The 14480-nt window shown below is 41.9% G+C and overlaps 1 protein-coding gene across 11 annotated transcripts in view; it reads right to left on the bottom strand.

The window, feature by feature from the left end:
* Positions 1 to 14480, bottom strand: part of KIF13A (kinesin family member 13A) — a 197666-nt gene that overhangs the window by 5193 nt on the left and 177993 nt on the right. For 4 of the 11 annotated variants that reach the window (XM_055406723.2, XM_055406725.2, XM_055406728.2 and 1 more), the window contains 8 exons: positions 13752 to 13844; positions 13449 to 13601; positions 12065 to 12142; positions 9967 to 10014; positions 8840 to 8951; positions 7289 to 7440; positions 6680 to 6784; positions 6298 to 6339 (listed from right to left, as the gene is read on the bottom strand). In XM_055406723.2, the coding sequence (XP_055262698.2) occupies positions 6298 to 6339; positions 6680 to 6784; positions 7289 to 7440; positions 8840 to 8951; positions 9967 to 10014; positions 12065 to 12142; positions 13449 to 13601; positions 13752 to 13844 (783 nt within the window). The remainder of the gene's footprint in view (positions 1 to 6297; positions 6340 to 6679; positions 6785 to 7288; positions 7441 to 8839; positions 8952 to 9966; positions 10015 to 12064; positions 12143 to 13448; positions 13602 to 13751; positions 13845 to 14480) is intronic. The other 7 variants (XM_055406731.2, XM_055406733.2, XM_055406724.2 and 4 more) reach the window with 6 other exon arrangements.

Genomic DNA, 14480 nt, shown 5'->3' with positions numbered 1-14480 from the left:
TTATCCTCAGAGATCTATGAGCATGAAACCCTTACCATTCAGGATGAAGGAGATTTATTTCTTTGGTGCTCACTCAATGCTAATAATTAGAAACCCTTCCTGCTTTAAGGGAAGGAAGTGCAGTGGACTTTTGATTAGTTCCTCATGATTAGTTTCCAGTTGGAGGTTTTCCCTTTTCTAATTAAACGAGTAGAGGGACTGCCAGAGGCAGGGAAGAGCTGCTGTTGTTTTCTTGCAATCCTCACCTTGGGGAGCAAAGTAAAAATAAGATGATTTGCAAATGGTTTCTGGGCTATATTATGAGAAGGAAAAGCAGGAAGTAAAGGCCCCCACAATAGCAAAAGGGCAAAGAACACAATTTCAGCAGCCGTTCTCAGTATTCCACCAAACACTGTAAGTGTGTAAAATACTAAATCTGACAATGGCTGTTATTCCAGGGTTTTTGAGAAGCAGGGATAAAGCCTCTGACTACAAGGTGAGGAAGACAGTACGAATTACATGAAAATCTTTGTCAAACAGCTTTAGGATTCTGTTTATAAAGGTTGGTAAATATGCAAGCTCCAAAATCACTGCGGATGCTGATTGCAGCCATGAAATTAAAAGACGCTTACTCCTTGGAAGGAAAGTTATGACCAACCTAGATAGCATATTAAAAAGCAGAGACATTACTTTGCCAACCAAGGTCCGTCTAGTCAAGGCTATGGTTTTTCCCTTGGTCATGTATGGATGTGAGAGTTGGACTGTGAAGAAGGCTGATCGCCGAAGAATTGATGCTTTTGAACTGCGGTACTGGAGAAGACTCTTGAGAGTCCCTTGGACTGCAAGGAAATCCAACCAGTCCATTCTAGAGGAGATCAATCCTGGGTGTTCATTGGAAGGACTGATGCTAAAGCTGAAACTGCAATACTTTGGCCACCTCATGTGACGAGTTGACTCACTGGAAAAGACCCTGATACTGGGAGGGATTGGGGGCGGGAGGAGACGGGGACGATAGAGAATGAGATGGATGGATGGCATCACCAACTCGATGGACATGAGTTTGAGTGAACTCCGGGAGTTGGTGATGGACAGGGAGGCCTGGCGTGCTGTGATTCATGGGGTCGCGGAGAGTCGGACACGACTGAGCGACTGAACTGAACTGAACTGAAATATGCAAGAGTAGGTATTATCAACTTCCAGTCTCTCTTCCCAAGTGAATGATTCTTTCATATTAGGTGGAAAACAATGTAGAACACTTTTCAAATAAAAAATAACATTACTATCTTGTTGTTGTTCAGTCGCTAAGTCGTGTCCAACTCTTCGCGACCCCGTGGACTGCATGCAGCATGTCAGGCTTCCCTCTCCTCCACTATCTCCCGGAGTCTGCTCAAGGTCACATCCATTGAGTCAGTGATGCCATCTGACCATCTCCTCCTCTGTCACCTTCTCCTTTTGTCTATTACTATCTAGTCATTTCTAACTCACCTGATAAACATCTGATGACACGGCAAGTATTCCTTTTCTCTTCTAAAATGTGACTTTCATTCAACAGATATTCATTAAGCATCCTCTACGTGCCAGTTATTGTCCTAAGAACCAGGAACTCCAACACTGAGCAAAGGCAGGTATGGACCCAGCACTCAGGACTTACAGCAGTGGGTCCTTGCTCTTAGGACGCCCCTGGAAACTGCTGGATGGATGACATTTCACTCAATATAACAACAGGGTGACTGTAAAGACCTGAAAACATTACCCTTCTTCATTTCAAGAGAGCGAAGAGGTTGGGGAGAGAGAAGGACGGGAGGGGAGGTGGAACACACTCCACAGACACGGCAGATGGAATTCACAAATGAACATACATTTCATCCACTGAAGCTTACAACAACATTCCCTGTCTCACAAGATGCTAAATACCTAAAAAATAGCTTGCTGCTGCTGCTGCTAAGTCACTTCAGTTGTGTTCGACTCTGTGTGACCCCATAGACGAAAGCCCACCAGGCTCCCCCATCCCTGGGATTCTCCAGGCAAGAACACGGGAGTGGGTTGCCATTTCCTTCTCCAATGTGTGAAAGTGAAAAGTGAAAGTGAAGTCGCTCAGTCGTGTCTGACCCATAGCGACCCCACGGACTGCAGCCTACCAGGCTCCTCCATCCATGGGATTTTCTAGGCAAGAGTACTGGAGTGGCTTGCCATTGCCTTCTCCGAAATAGCTTACTGTGTTTTAATGCTTCTTAGATTTTAAAACAGCCTGAATATAAATGATTTAAAAGCATCACTAGTCTTCATTCCTTGGCTGTTAACCAGAGGTGACTCTCAAATATCAGTGATAAAATTCCAGAAATTAGCAAACCAAATTTTTGGCAATACTAACTTTGCTATCTTATTTTTAACTACATTTTAATCAAGTATTAACAGCACTGTTTCAACAGGGGTTGGGCAGAGAGTTCTCTCCCTGGGGGCTAGGGGAAAATGTTTGTGTAAAAAAGGGCACAGATTGGACAGAACTGTCTGAATCTGTAAGCTTCACTCTATTTTCTAGATTCTCTACTTGACTTGATTCCCAGATAGCTCAGTGGTAAAGAATCCGCCTGTCAATGCAGGAGACACAAGGGATGAGGGTTCCATCCCTGGTTGGGAAGATGTTCTGGGGCAGGAAATGGCAACCCACTCCAGTATTCTTGCCTGGAGAATCCCATGGACAGAGGAGCCTGGAGGGCTACAGTTCATGGGGCCACAGAGTCGGACATGACTGAGCTACTGAGCACACACACTACTCGACTTGTTCAGATTCCAGATTGGATTTTGAGTGTTTGTTTCTCTTCTAATTCCTTCTAATTGAAGCTGGCAAAGAAGCGCACTCCCCAAGCCCAAGAGTATATGATGCAACTGATTACTAAAAAGTTAGTTGTTGCAAGGAAAACCAGATTTGAAGATGAGAATTAAATAATCTGGGTCCCTTTTTATGCTTGAAGCTATTTCTTCTGAACACTGAGGAAAGGTCAACATAAAATATAACTTTGCTGAGTGAAATATTCAATCACAATTTTAATGTGTAGAAATAGGTATACATATATTAAAATCAGAAAGATAAACAATTTAGAATGACCGTAGTAAGACGGAAGGGTCTACAAAAACAAATAGGGATCAGGACAAAGGCAGGCACTTGGGATGGGGTTGGGAGTAGGGGAGTGACCTAAGAGAAAGGCTAAAGGAATAGGAACACCTAGATCCAGAAAAAATAAAACTGAATAGAGATTAATCATTTTCCAACATGTAAAAGGAGATGGAAAGTTTATGAGGTATAGTTTCTAAGAAGAAAAGAGGACTTAAGTGGCTTAAACTGCATTTTAAAGGAATTTGGTTAGACAGACTTTTTTTGGGGGGGCCGTATGTCTTCACTCTGTATATTTTATTAAATTTTAAATGGAAGCATAGTTGATTTACAATGTTGTGGTAGTTTCTGTTGTACAACAGAGTGAATCAGTTATACATATATACATATATAATATATTCTTTTTTATATTCTTTTCTATGATAGGTTATCACAAGGTACTGAATATATTCCCTGTGCTATATAGTGGGACCTTGTTGCATATCCATTTTGCATATTAGAAACATTTTATGCCAGAGATATTATTTATCATTTTACCTTAAAGAAGACTAAACTAGCACCTTCCTATTATGTCTTAAGGACAGAGTGAAAACTCATCCTAAAAGTAGGACACAGAGTCAAGTTCTCCAGCTTCTCTACAGCTACAATGTTCATGATTTGATTTTTTGAGATTCAGTTTGTGCAGCTGATATTTACCTCTAGACAAAACACCTTGATTTTAAGGAGGAATCAAAATGCACCTTAGAGCAGTGACCTTCTGTAAGGACCTTCCCCGATTAAAGTCATTTTCACTCCCATTCTCATCAGTTATCCATCAGAGAGATGGTCCCTGTTTTCAGAAAGACTCCATCAGCCAAGGGTCCCTAGTACTTCTGTCCATGGTACTAAGGGGAGGGTGGACCCTTTGACGCAGCAGCAGCAGCAGGGCAATGAAACTGCCCTGTGACCAGGAGCCCCAGGAGTTACTGGGGTCAGCCCATTCTACTGATGGATGGGGCTTTTGTTCCCATATTCTCGTTTACTGTGAGACCTTGGGCAAATCACTCAACAAGTCTCACGTTTCTTCCTCTGTAAAACGAGAGACAAAAACCATATGCTGTCTGTGCAGGATTCAGGAGAGGGAGAATTCACTTTCTTTCTGCTCTTCTGTCTGCTGCATGACTTTAAAAGAGAGACTGCCAAGGTGTACTGTTACTTTTATCTTAGTCACGGAAGATACAAAGTACATTTGTCTATCTTCCCAAGTTGATGAGACAACAAAATATTGCTTGAAGGATCAAGTACAGCTATATTTACTGTATTTTATGTGAAATGACAGGTTACTTTGGTAATTGGATGGGCTGAAAAATAAAAGGAACAATGTCCTGATATTGCTTCTCAAACACGATTTCAAACTCCTTTGATCAGACTGAACCACGGTTTGGCTCTCTACTTTTCCAAGAGTGGAAAAGGAAAGAAAGTAAATAGGAACACAGGAATAAAGCAGTTTATATCCACTTATAAGAGGAGAAATAAAATGAAAGCTTCCCAAACAGAAACTAGAACCTCAGTTCAAGCAAGTAATACCCTTAAAATCTACCGAAACATCCCAGAAAAGCTGCTATCTGAAATAAGTCAAATGGTTGGTTCAATAGTTTCAGAGATGAAGAGTGTGCGGTGAGCAGATTTCTAAGAAAGTAGATGCAAGTCTCTCAAGTAAGACCTCAGCAAGAAAAATGGCTCCAACAAACCCTGATTAGTAGGTTTCATGGTGTGTCTGATCACAGAGAATCTAACTGGTGATCAGAACTTCTTGGATCAAGAGAATCTGGTTCTATCCTACTCTCTGCTAGCTAACAGTCCTGATTGTGAACTGTGAGACTATCTGCGGGGCAGCCCCGAAGGGCCATTCAGCAATTTATTGGTGGTGTGTTCTACCAAAACGTATGGTTCAAATAGGTTACAATGTGGTACCCATGCACCGTGTAGATGGGTGCCATGTCAATAAACAGATAGTCAGCCAGCCAGAGAACTGAAGGAGTAACAAAATTAAACCCTGGCTCCTTTAACCTGGGCCCTCCCGGGTGGCACAGTGGTAAAGAATCCACCTGCCAATGCATGAGATGCAGGTTTGGTCCTTGGGTTGGAAACATCGCCTGGAGAAGGAAATGGCAACCTGCTCCAGTATTCTTGCCTGGAGAATCCCATGGGCAGAGAAACCTGTCGGGCTACAGTCCATGGAGTGGCAGAGTCAGACACGACTGAGCGACTGAGCGTGCACACACACACACGCTCCTTGGCCCATGCTGCAGCCCTCATCAATGAAGCAGGGGGAGGTCAAGTGTGTGACTGGAGAGCTCACTAACACGGGGGGAGACGAGGAGCAGCTGTCGGTGTGCACGCTCTTCAGCAGGGATCAGGGAGGGGACTAGAGAGAACACAAAGTGGGGAAGACAGAGAGAGACGGAAGGGGACAACGGTGCCTTTTCTTCTTTCCTCAATGGACATGCGGAACAAGAAGCTCATTTCTTATATCTCCTAGTGCTCCAAGCATGCAGGAGCCTGGCTAGCTGCACATCCAGGGGAGGCTCTAGTTAGCATCACACCGTGTGCATCAGCAGCATCTTCTAGAATCTAGACATTCAAACAAAAGACCCCGCGCTGATGACACTCTGGAATGAATCTGACATGGTGTAGCCAGGGAAGGCAAGGGCCCACCCTGCAGAGCTGACCGCATGCAGACGAGAGCAGCAAGCAGACCCTTCCTGTCCCAAGCTGCCTCCCGTTTTCAAAGCCTGGGAAACCACAGGAGAATGAAAGCTGCAACACAGAATCTGAGAATTCTCTCCAGGCCCCGGAACATACACTTCTGTTTTTAAATTGAGGTAGCGCTTATGATCCCCAGTGCTTAGTATGTAGTGTTTTAAAAAACATTTCTTAAATTTGAAATGTGAAAACTGAGCGCTAGGGAATGAGGTTTTTCAGGTAGAGTTTCAACCTACCCGTGGTAAAAACAGAGAAGCCATCCTGAAAGCAAGACCAACACCAAGGGAGCTGGAATCTACTTTGCCAGCAAATGTAAAGAGGCTACCTGAGAGGTCCAGATGATGAGGATGGCCAGTGATGGATGGCGGAGCAGCTACAAACTACAGAATAATCTTGGCAACAGCATCAGGCAACACAAGAAAAGCTATCACACCCCCACACCTAAATGCATGATTACTTACTCCAAGTAAATGCAATTCCTCAAGGTAGATTAACTTCAGAATCTGGGCAACGTGAACAAGCTCATTAGAAAGATTCAATATCCGTTCAAGTGATTGTTACACATTTGAAAGACTAGAATCATTAAAGGTGCCTTTTTCTTTCTAAGCAAATTTATACCAAGCAAAATAATAATAAATTAGTAAATGGAACATGGAAAAATCACAGGTCACAGCCACATTCATGCAAAATTTCATTACTGATGGTCACATGTGTAAGAAGAAAAAAAGAAAAGCCAAGACTCAACACATCTCTTAATTTCTTCTAAAGTATTTGGATGATTGTCTGTGAAAGGGCCTTAAACCCACCACCAGGCAATAAGATAGAAATGGTTCCAGGACTTACAATCTTCTTCCCACGTTTGCTATTGAGTTCTACTGGCATGCTGCTGCCATTGCTTCCCGAGGACACAATGCAGCCAGGATTATGTGCCTGAGATGGAGACATGCTCTGCAAAGGTTAAGACACAGATGCATCACACAGGAGACGGCGATGGCCGACATACACCTTAAGTACGTACGTGCATGTTAGAAAAGCAACGCAAACACTTGTATTACGTGTGGGTAGTGCCGCCAACAGTTCTGCAGGCTTGAGGTCAGTGACTGATGAAAATCTCCCAAGACTACACAGATTCTATGTAAACAGTGTCACTGGATTTATCACATTAAAAGAAAGCGCCTTTTCTATTGACAAAACACTGAGGGAACATCTCGTTCTCATTTGAAATACTCTGAAAAAAGCCATAAGCACAAGGAAAATAATAGCAATAACAACAAACAAGAAATTCTACCATGACCCTGTGTGCTTGAGAAAGAGGTTATTTATTCCTGAACAGGATCCATGGGGTGATAACCCTGCCAACCTGCGGCATCTGTGTTAATGCAAAGCGTTACTTCTGCAGGGGCACAGAGCGTCCATTCTATTGTACACGGTACAGACAAGTCAAGCATTTACCTCCTGGCTTAGAAGAGGCCTTGCTTCAAGCGCTATCCTTTTCTTATGCTCCTCTTTTACAGGCATTAGGGGCTTGAAAAACTTTGGTGGCTGAGGAGAGAATGCTTTGAAAGGGCTGACTGTTAAGGCATGAGGATTCTCTGATGTACAACCTGGGGAAGACAAAAGGCACGGGTTTACAGGCACAGAGCACTTTAACCATCCCACAGGGAGTGAGGCAGGGGCGGAGCCAGCAGGAATATCTGGCGGAACAAAAGAATTAATGTGTGAATACAGCTGATCTCGAACGTTGCGGGTCTGAACTGCATGGGTTCACTCACACGTGGATTTTTTTTCATTAAGTGTACAGTCGGCCCTCAACAGCCTCAGGGTATTGCCTCCGAGGATTCCGGAGGACTGACTACAGGACCTGTTGTACGCAGGGGCTCCAGGAACCAGTGGCCCTCAGATACCGAGTGATGGCTATACTTGGTTGAACATTGAAACAGGTGGGCAAGAATGGAGATGTATCTACAAAGTTAAAAAGAATCGCCACAGGCCTGGACAGCAGCAAAGAAATCAGAAACCAAATTTGCTACCTTCTTGTCAAGATCCAGCTTGAGCATCACTTCACAGACCAATTTCAACTCACGCTGATTTTCTATTTCTCTGAATTCTCAGAGCCCGTATTATCTGTAAATGCATTTTGGCACTTTCTGATTTACTGGCTTATTTTCTACATGTCTCATTTTCACAGCTGGATTTTAAGATCTTGGCATCTTTTGGTTTCTGTCCCTGCATAAGGCAAGGAGAGGCTCAATCTAACTCAGTAACTGAGTACTATGTAAGTTCTCTCACAAGCCACTGTTCCCTCAAGCCACCTTGCTCCATATGACTAAGGAAGGACAATTCCTTTTTTCTTGCTTTTATTAATTTTTTACTTTTTGGGGCCTCTATTTCTCCTTCTATATTTTTCTCTTCAATTCACTATTGAAGGTACAAAGGAACATAGTAGGTAAAATATAAGGTGGAGGTAAGGTAATAGAGTTGATTGACAAATTCTAAGAATGTTATTCCTTTCAGGGCATTAGGAAATTACATATTTAGGCAATAATGTTGTCACTGACCAAATTCATTTCTGGTATCATTTTTTAAATTTCCTTAGGAGTCAGAGACATATTCTCTTAAAAACGTACTTTGATTTGAGCACACAACCATGATGGAGGTGGATATGCTTTTGGTAAAGAATGAAATCTAACCATAATGTAATAATAAGATTTGTATGTGTCTCAAAACTGATTTCAGAATCAGGAAATGATACATGAAATGTGATTTGAAAATTACAAGTGCTACACAAAAAGCCTATTATTAATTGGATGATATAATGGAAACCAAGAAAAGAAAATCAAATAAGTGAGCAGGGTATGTTCTATTCAAGAAGACACTTTTGGATCATCTAGCAAACTAGAATTTCAGCTTTCTATCTTATTAAAGCCATCTGGAAAAGAATTTCCCCCCCATGCCTTTCCTAAGAAATTATAAAGAGATAAAACACAGGAAAAAATATCTCACCACTACCTTCTTTACTCCTTCGAGGTGAATCCCTAGGCAAAGTTCCATAACACGATACATCCTGGTAACTCGGGCTGTAGTCAGACATGTCTAACTGGTTCTCTGGCCAACCCTACAAGGTAGAAACACAGGTTAACGGTAGTTACGTTCCTCTAAAATGAGAAAAGAAGCCTGATTGGAGTTTTTTCCTATTTCTTTTTATGGCAGTATGTGCTCTTTTTTAAATTATAAAATAGATCTAACAGGTAGAAAAGTACTGAACGATATGACAAGTGCTATCATAACCAAGGCTATACCCGGAGTGAAGAAATGTTGATGGTTTATTCTATTCATTCAAGATTTAATAAAATCACTACAAATATCGCGAAATCCTCTTTTGGACCCCTACAGGACTCATTAAAGCTCCACTTTTATAAATCTGTTATGTACCAAAGATGACCAGATAATTTAAAGATCAACTTAACAATGCTTGAGAGCGAAACAGTTCCATTGATAATTTTTCCTAGGTGGCAGGCATAAGCTTGGACTGCCCCAGGCAAATTAGGTGGTATGGTTACTCTATATATACTCGATATGTAAAACTTCCAAGCTGGTAAAGATATTGGTATACTAAAGGGGGAACCTCCTTTTTATCATATACACTTAGCTAATCTTACTTCAGCTTCTCAGGAAATGTCATCTCTAAGGACTAGATTTTAAAATACTTGAAGGCACAATCTGTTTTGGTATTTTCTGAATCATCTATAGTCCCCAGAATAATAATTTACATATGAATAAGATAATGCTGTACAATATCCTTAATTTCAAGTTCCTAATTTTCCCCTTTTGAAATAATTTTGATTTTGCTATGGCGGATGTAGTCATTTAGAGTTAGATCCATAAACACATATTTATTTGATTATGTATGCAATGATCCTGATATGGAACATATCATGCTAAATAACAATGTAATACTCAGAGTGCATAGCAATTTCACATCAAGTACTTGAACTTGGAAATGGACACGTGAAGACAATGATCTGCACCAGGTTAAGGTGGGAAGTTCAGAGATTTTAAAAACACCAAGATTACCTAAATTTCCAGACTTAGATCCCACTAATAACCTGGCCATGCCCACAGGCACATACCTTATCATCATCGTCAAAGCCAGAAAGGTCTGGTCGACTGGAAGAGACCTATAAGAGATGAATGGTTTCATCAGTATGGTTTATACCTTTAACATAACTAACTAGATAAAATATCACACATACAGTTGAAGGTTGTATGACCTTCTCTTCCCCGCATTCTTTCTCCTAATATTTACTATTTCCTTATTTATTTGAATTTATCATAATTATGCTGTAATATTTATCATTACCTTTTAAAAAGTATTCAGATTTTCTTTTTCTAACTTAAATTTTTTTATCCATAAATATTTCTCTATGACTCTCTAAAATATAAGGAATTCCTACTCTCTTTATAAAACCGTAATACCATTATTGCAACTCTAAAGATTAAGCAATTCCTAAATAGTATCAGATATCCCAGCAGTGGTCAAATGTCTATAAACACTGTCACAGCTAATTCTGAGTCAGGACCAAAGCAGAACATCAATTGCAACTGGATGATATATATCATAAGTCTTTTTTAATTTATGAGTTTTCCTTTTTTTTTCCCCTAACAATAGCTCTAGTGCTTTCATTTTCTCTACCATCCAGCAGTCTGCAGTACAAATGAAATAACAAGAAAATTAGGGCTAAGGAACTCCCTTTTTAACTGCATCCCTCAAGTATTGATATATGTATAATTGGGTTTTTTTTTTATCATTCAGTTCTAAACACATCCTAATTTCCATTATGATCTCTTCTTTGATGCCTAAATTAATTAATTAGAAACTGTGTTTCCTGCCCACCCCCCCCAAAATGTACAACTTCATGAGTCTCATCAATTAAAAGAACTGAAATGTGGTCAGAAAAAGTGAACTGTCTGAAAGTAATTACAGGGATTTGCTTCTCGGACTACTGTAAGACAAGTTTCATGAATGTTCACCAAGGGGACTTCCCTGGCGGTCCAGTGGTTAAGAGTCCAAGCTCTCAATGCAAGGGCACAGGCTCAATCACTGGTCAGGGAACTAAGATCCTACACATCATGCAGGATCAAAAATTATTAGATAAATGTTCATCGTGTTTGTAACCATTATCTGGCAATTCTTGAGAATGGGAAAGCACATCACGGTTTTCCTCGAGAGGACCTGTCTTTCACTCTGCTGCTTCGAGAAGGAGGCTGCGTTGAAGTGGTCCACGCACTCCTCTGTGCTTTCTTCCTACGACAGTGTTGCCTTCCTCTAGACACAGTGTCTGTCAACTGGGTTTCCTCGCTGAAACGGTTTGTTGAGGAAGGTCATCAACATAAACAGCAGGCACCACGGGAGGGTCTACGTGGAGGTGCCTGGCGCCCTATCACCCCGACAGTGAGATCCTTGGGGCAGCTAGAAGCGGGCTCAGAAGCGCTGGCACAGGACCTCTGACCCCTCTTCAAACCAACATGAAACTCACATCCCAAGAAACTTCTTCCAAGGACATGCAACTCTATGTGGAGAAATTTGCAAGATTCCACTAAAAGCTTGGGGCTTCCCTGGTGGCTCAGATGGCAAAGAATCTGACTGAAATGTGGGAGACCCGGGTTGGATCCCTGGGTTGGGAAGATCCCCTGGAGGAGGGAATGGCAATCCACTCCAGTATTCTTGCCTAGAGAATTCCCATGGACAGAGGAGCCTGGCAGGCTACAGTCCATGGGGTCACAACAGAGTTGGATACGATTGAGCGACTAACACAAACACATACACACACTCTAAAAGCTCAGTCCTGTTACTTCTAATAGCTTGTGGGCAACACACACACACACACACACACACACACACACACACACACACACACACACACACACACAAAGCTTAGTCCTGTTGCTTGCAATGGCTCTCTGGTGGGCAGCTCTAGAACACAGGAGCAGGCTTGGCACCCTGGGATGCACACACACACACACACAAAGCTTAGTCCTGTTGCTTGCAATGGCTCTCTGGTGGGCAGCTCTAGAACACAGGAGCAGGCTTGGCACCCTGGGATGCCCACACCTGAGCCAAATGTAAATCTCCCTGCTGATAAACCCTGACCTGATTCCCCTGACTTGCTGCACCCCAAACCCTGAGATGAGTCACTTGGACGGCAGGCCCGCCGCGGGTGAGCTCACATTGTGAACGTTGGGAGTGCTGAGGCTTCGCCGCAGGTGCCGAGCTTTGGTGGAAAGCGCTTCTTTGACTGTGACCGCCTGCAGATTTGAAAATGACATTGATTTTTCTTCCTCCGATGACAAAAGGAATATATGTTTATTGTGAAAGATTTCAAAAGTATAGAAATAAACATCATTTCAAACCTATACTATCAGCCCTCCCCACCCTGTATTTACAAAACTGGAATCTTATTGTTTTCACTATTTTTTTTTTGCTTAAGAAAAAAAATATTTTTCATAAATAAAACCAGGAAGACTGATGAACTAAACGTATTTTATGTTGTGGATTTACATATAGGTGGGTAGAGAAAACACGGCTGAAACACCACGAACTATATATGTCACTTGTGAAACTACAATCCAGTTTCATGCTGCTGATCTTTCACTCTGCCACAGTTTGGGTGGGACTTCCGCTAAAGGAAGATTTTTCTGACAGATGCCAATCTTGGTCCTCTTTTTGCTCAAAGCACACTTTTCACAGCTTCTACTGCCTCTATCGAGTGACACCTCCTCTGGAATTTCATGACCTAGTGGATTATTTCCACCTGGCAATATCTTGCCACAGAGGTTAATCTTGGTCCAAAAACTAGGGAGAGAGAGAGAATGTGGTTAAGGGTGTGGACTTCAGAGTCAAGTGTTCTGGGTTTATATCTGACTTTGTACCAATTCTTAGCTGGGTGCCCTTAGGTAGGGTGGCTCACTGCTTCCAGCCTCAATTTTCTCATTTACAAACGGAAATGATGACAGTATTTACCTTGTAGGGTTACTTATTTATTTTTAAAAATTTTTTATGGTAAAATCACATAATATAAAACATACTATTTTACCCATATTTAACTGTACAGTTCAGTGGCACAAAGTACATTCACATTGCTGTGCAACTCCCACCATCATCCATCTTGAAGATGAAATAATGGGGTTCCCTAGGAGGGGTTCAGTAAAATGCACTCATCTGAATTTGTGTCACCCTTTCGTCAAAGTAACTATTTTGTCTAATAAGATGGCTACTCAAGTCTTCCTTCTCTGATGGGTTGAGAGAGAAGGGGTTTTGGTAAATAAAGTTATCTTTATCCATTTGGGGTAAAGGCTGGTGATCTCTCAGATGGTACAGAATCTGCCTGCAATGCAGGAGACTGGGGTTTGATCCCTGGGTCAGGAAGGTCCCCTGGAGGAGGGCATGGCAACCCACTTCAGTATTCTTGTCTGGAGAATCCCACGGACAGAGGAGTCTGGTGGGCTACAGTCCATGGGGTCGCAAAGAATCGGACACGGCTGAGCGGCTACCACTTTCAGTTTTCACTTGCTGCTGATCTCACCCTCCGGTCCAAACGGTGCAGTTACTTGCCTGCCGGAGTCGTTCCAGGCTTAGGATATTCTCGACCTGCAGCACGCCCCGCGTGTATTTCTCGATGTACGTCTCCCCATCCGACGTGCCTTCGTTCTCACTCCTCGCGGCCATAAGAGCCAGTGTCTCCCGGTCCTCAATCTCCTCTGTTGCCTAAGGAGACAAGCAGGCACTTACATTAATGTTATGTGAGCAATATTTCTCTCAAAATTGCGGTGAGAAAATGGTTTAAAAGTTTTGAGACCTAACTCGTTCTCCAACACTCAGATTCTGACATTTCAAAAAAGTAATACGTGCTTTTACCTTTGGTATGTTGGATACTATTTCATAGGTTACACCACAGGAATAAAATATATTCTTCAGTGATATTCTCCTCTTCAAACTCTGGGTGAAACTCTGGTAGAAAAGGAAAGCTGAATTAAGTGATGTGGAAAATATAAGCTATTTAGTATTTTATAAATTATATAAAAAAAAAAATCAATGACTATGTTTTTGATAACACACACACTATACAGTAAAACAGAAGAACACTGAATGGAAAAATCTTTGTCCTCAATCCTGAAGGACAGGAACATCCAGCTATTAAATCTGGGGATTACATGACAGAATTTGCAGTCCAACCAGGGCTTTCTGTGGTTGCTTCTCTTTACTGTGTGCATGTTTAGTTGCTTAGTCATGTCCAGCTTTTTTCGCCAGGCTCTCTGTGGGATTCTCTAGGCAAGAATACTGGAGTGGGTTGCCATTTCCTACTCCAGGGGATCTTCCCCACCCAGGGATGGAACCCAGGTCTTCTGTGTCTCCTGCACTGGCAGGCCAATTCTTTACCACTGAGCCACCTGGGAAGACCACATTATACATTAACATACTATACATCATCATGATTTATAATTAATATTGCCCATCAAAAGGTTTTACTAGTGTTTAAAAAAAAGTGATTTTTAAGCTGTACATTTTCTTCAAGAAAAGAAATTCCTAGTTTTTACTCCAGGGGAAAAAGTACATTTGGAAAAGTTTCTCTCTTAGAAATCTGGG

Source organism: Moschus berezovskii, chromosome 23, assembly GCF_049115385.1.
Source record: "Moschus berezovskii isolate FMDL1 chromosome 23, NW_MosBer_1.0, whole genome shotgun sequence".
NCBI classification, from domain to species: Eukaryota; Metazoa; Chordata; class Mammalia; order Artiodactyla; family Moschidae; genus Moschus; species Moschus berezovskii.
Note: the sequence above shows the minus strand (reverse complement) of the source record. Positions and strands in the feature narration are given on the sequence as shown.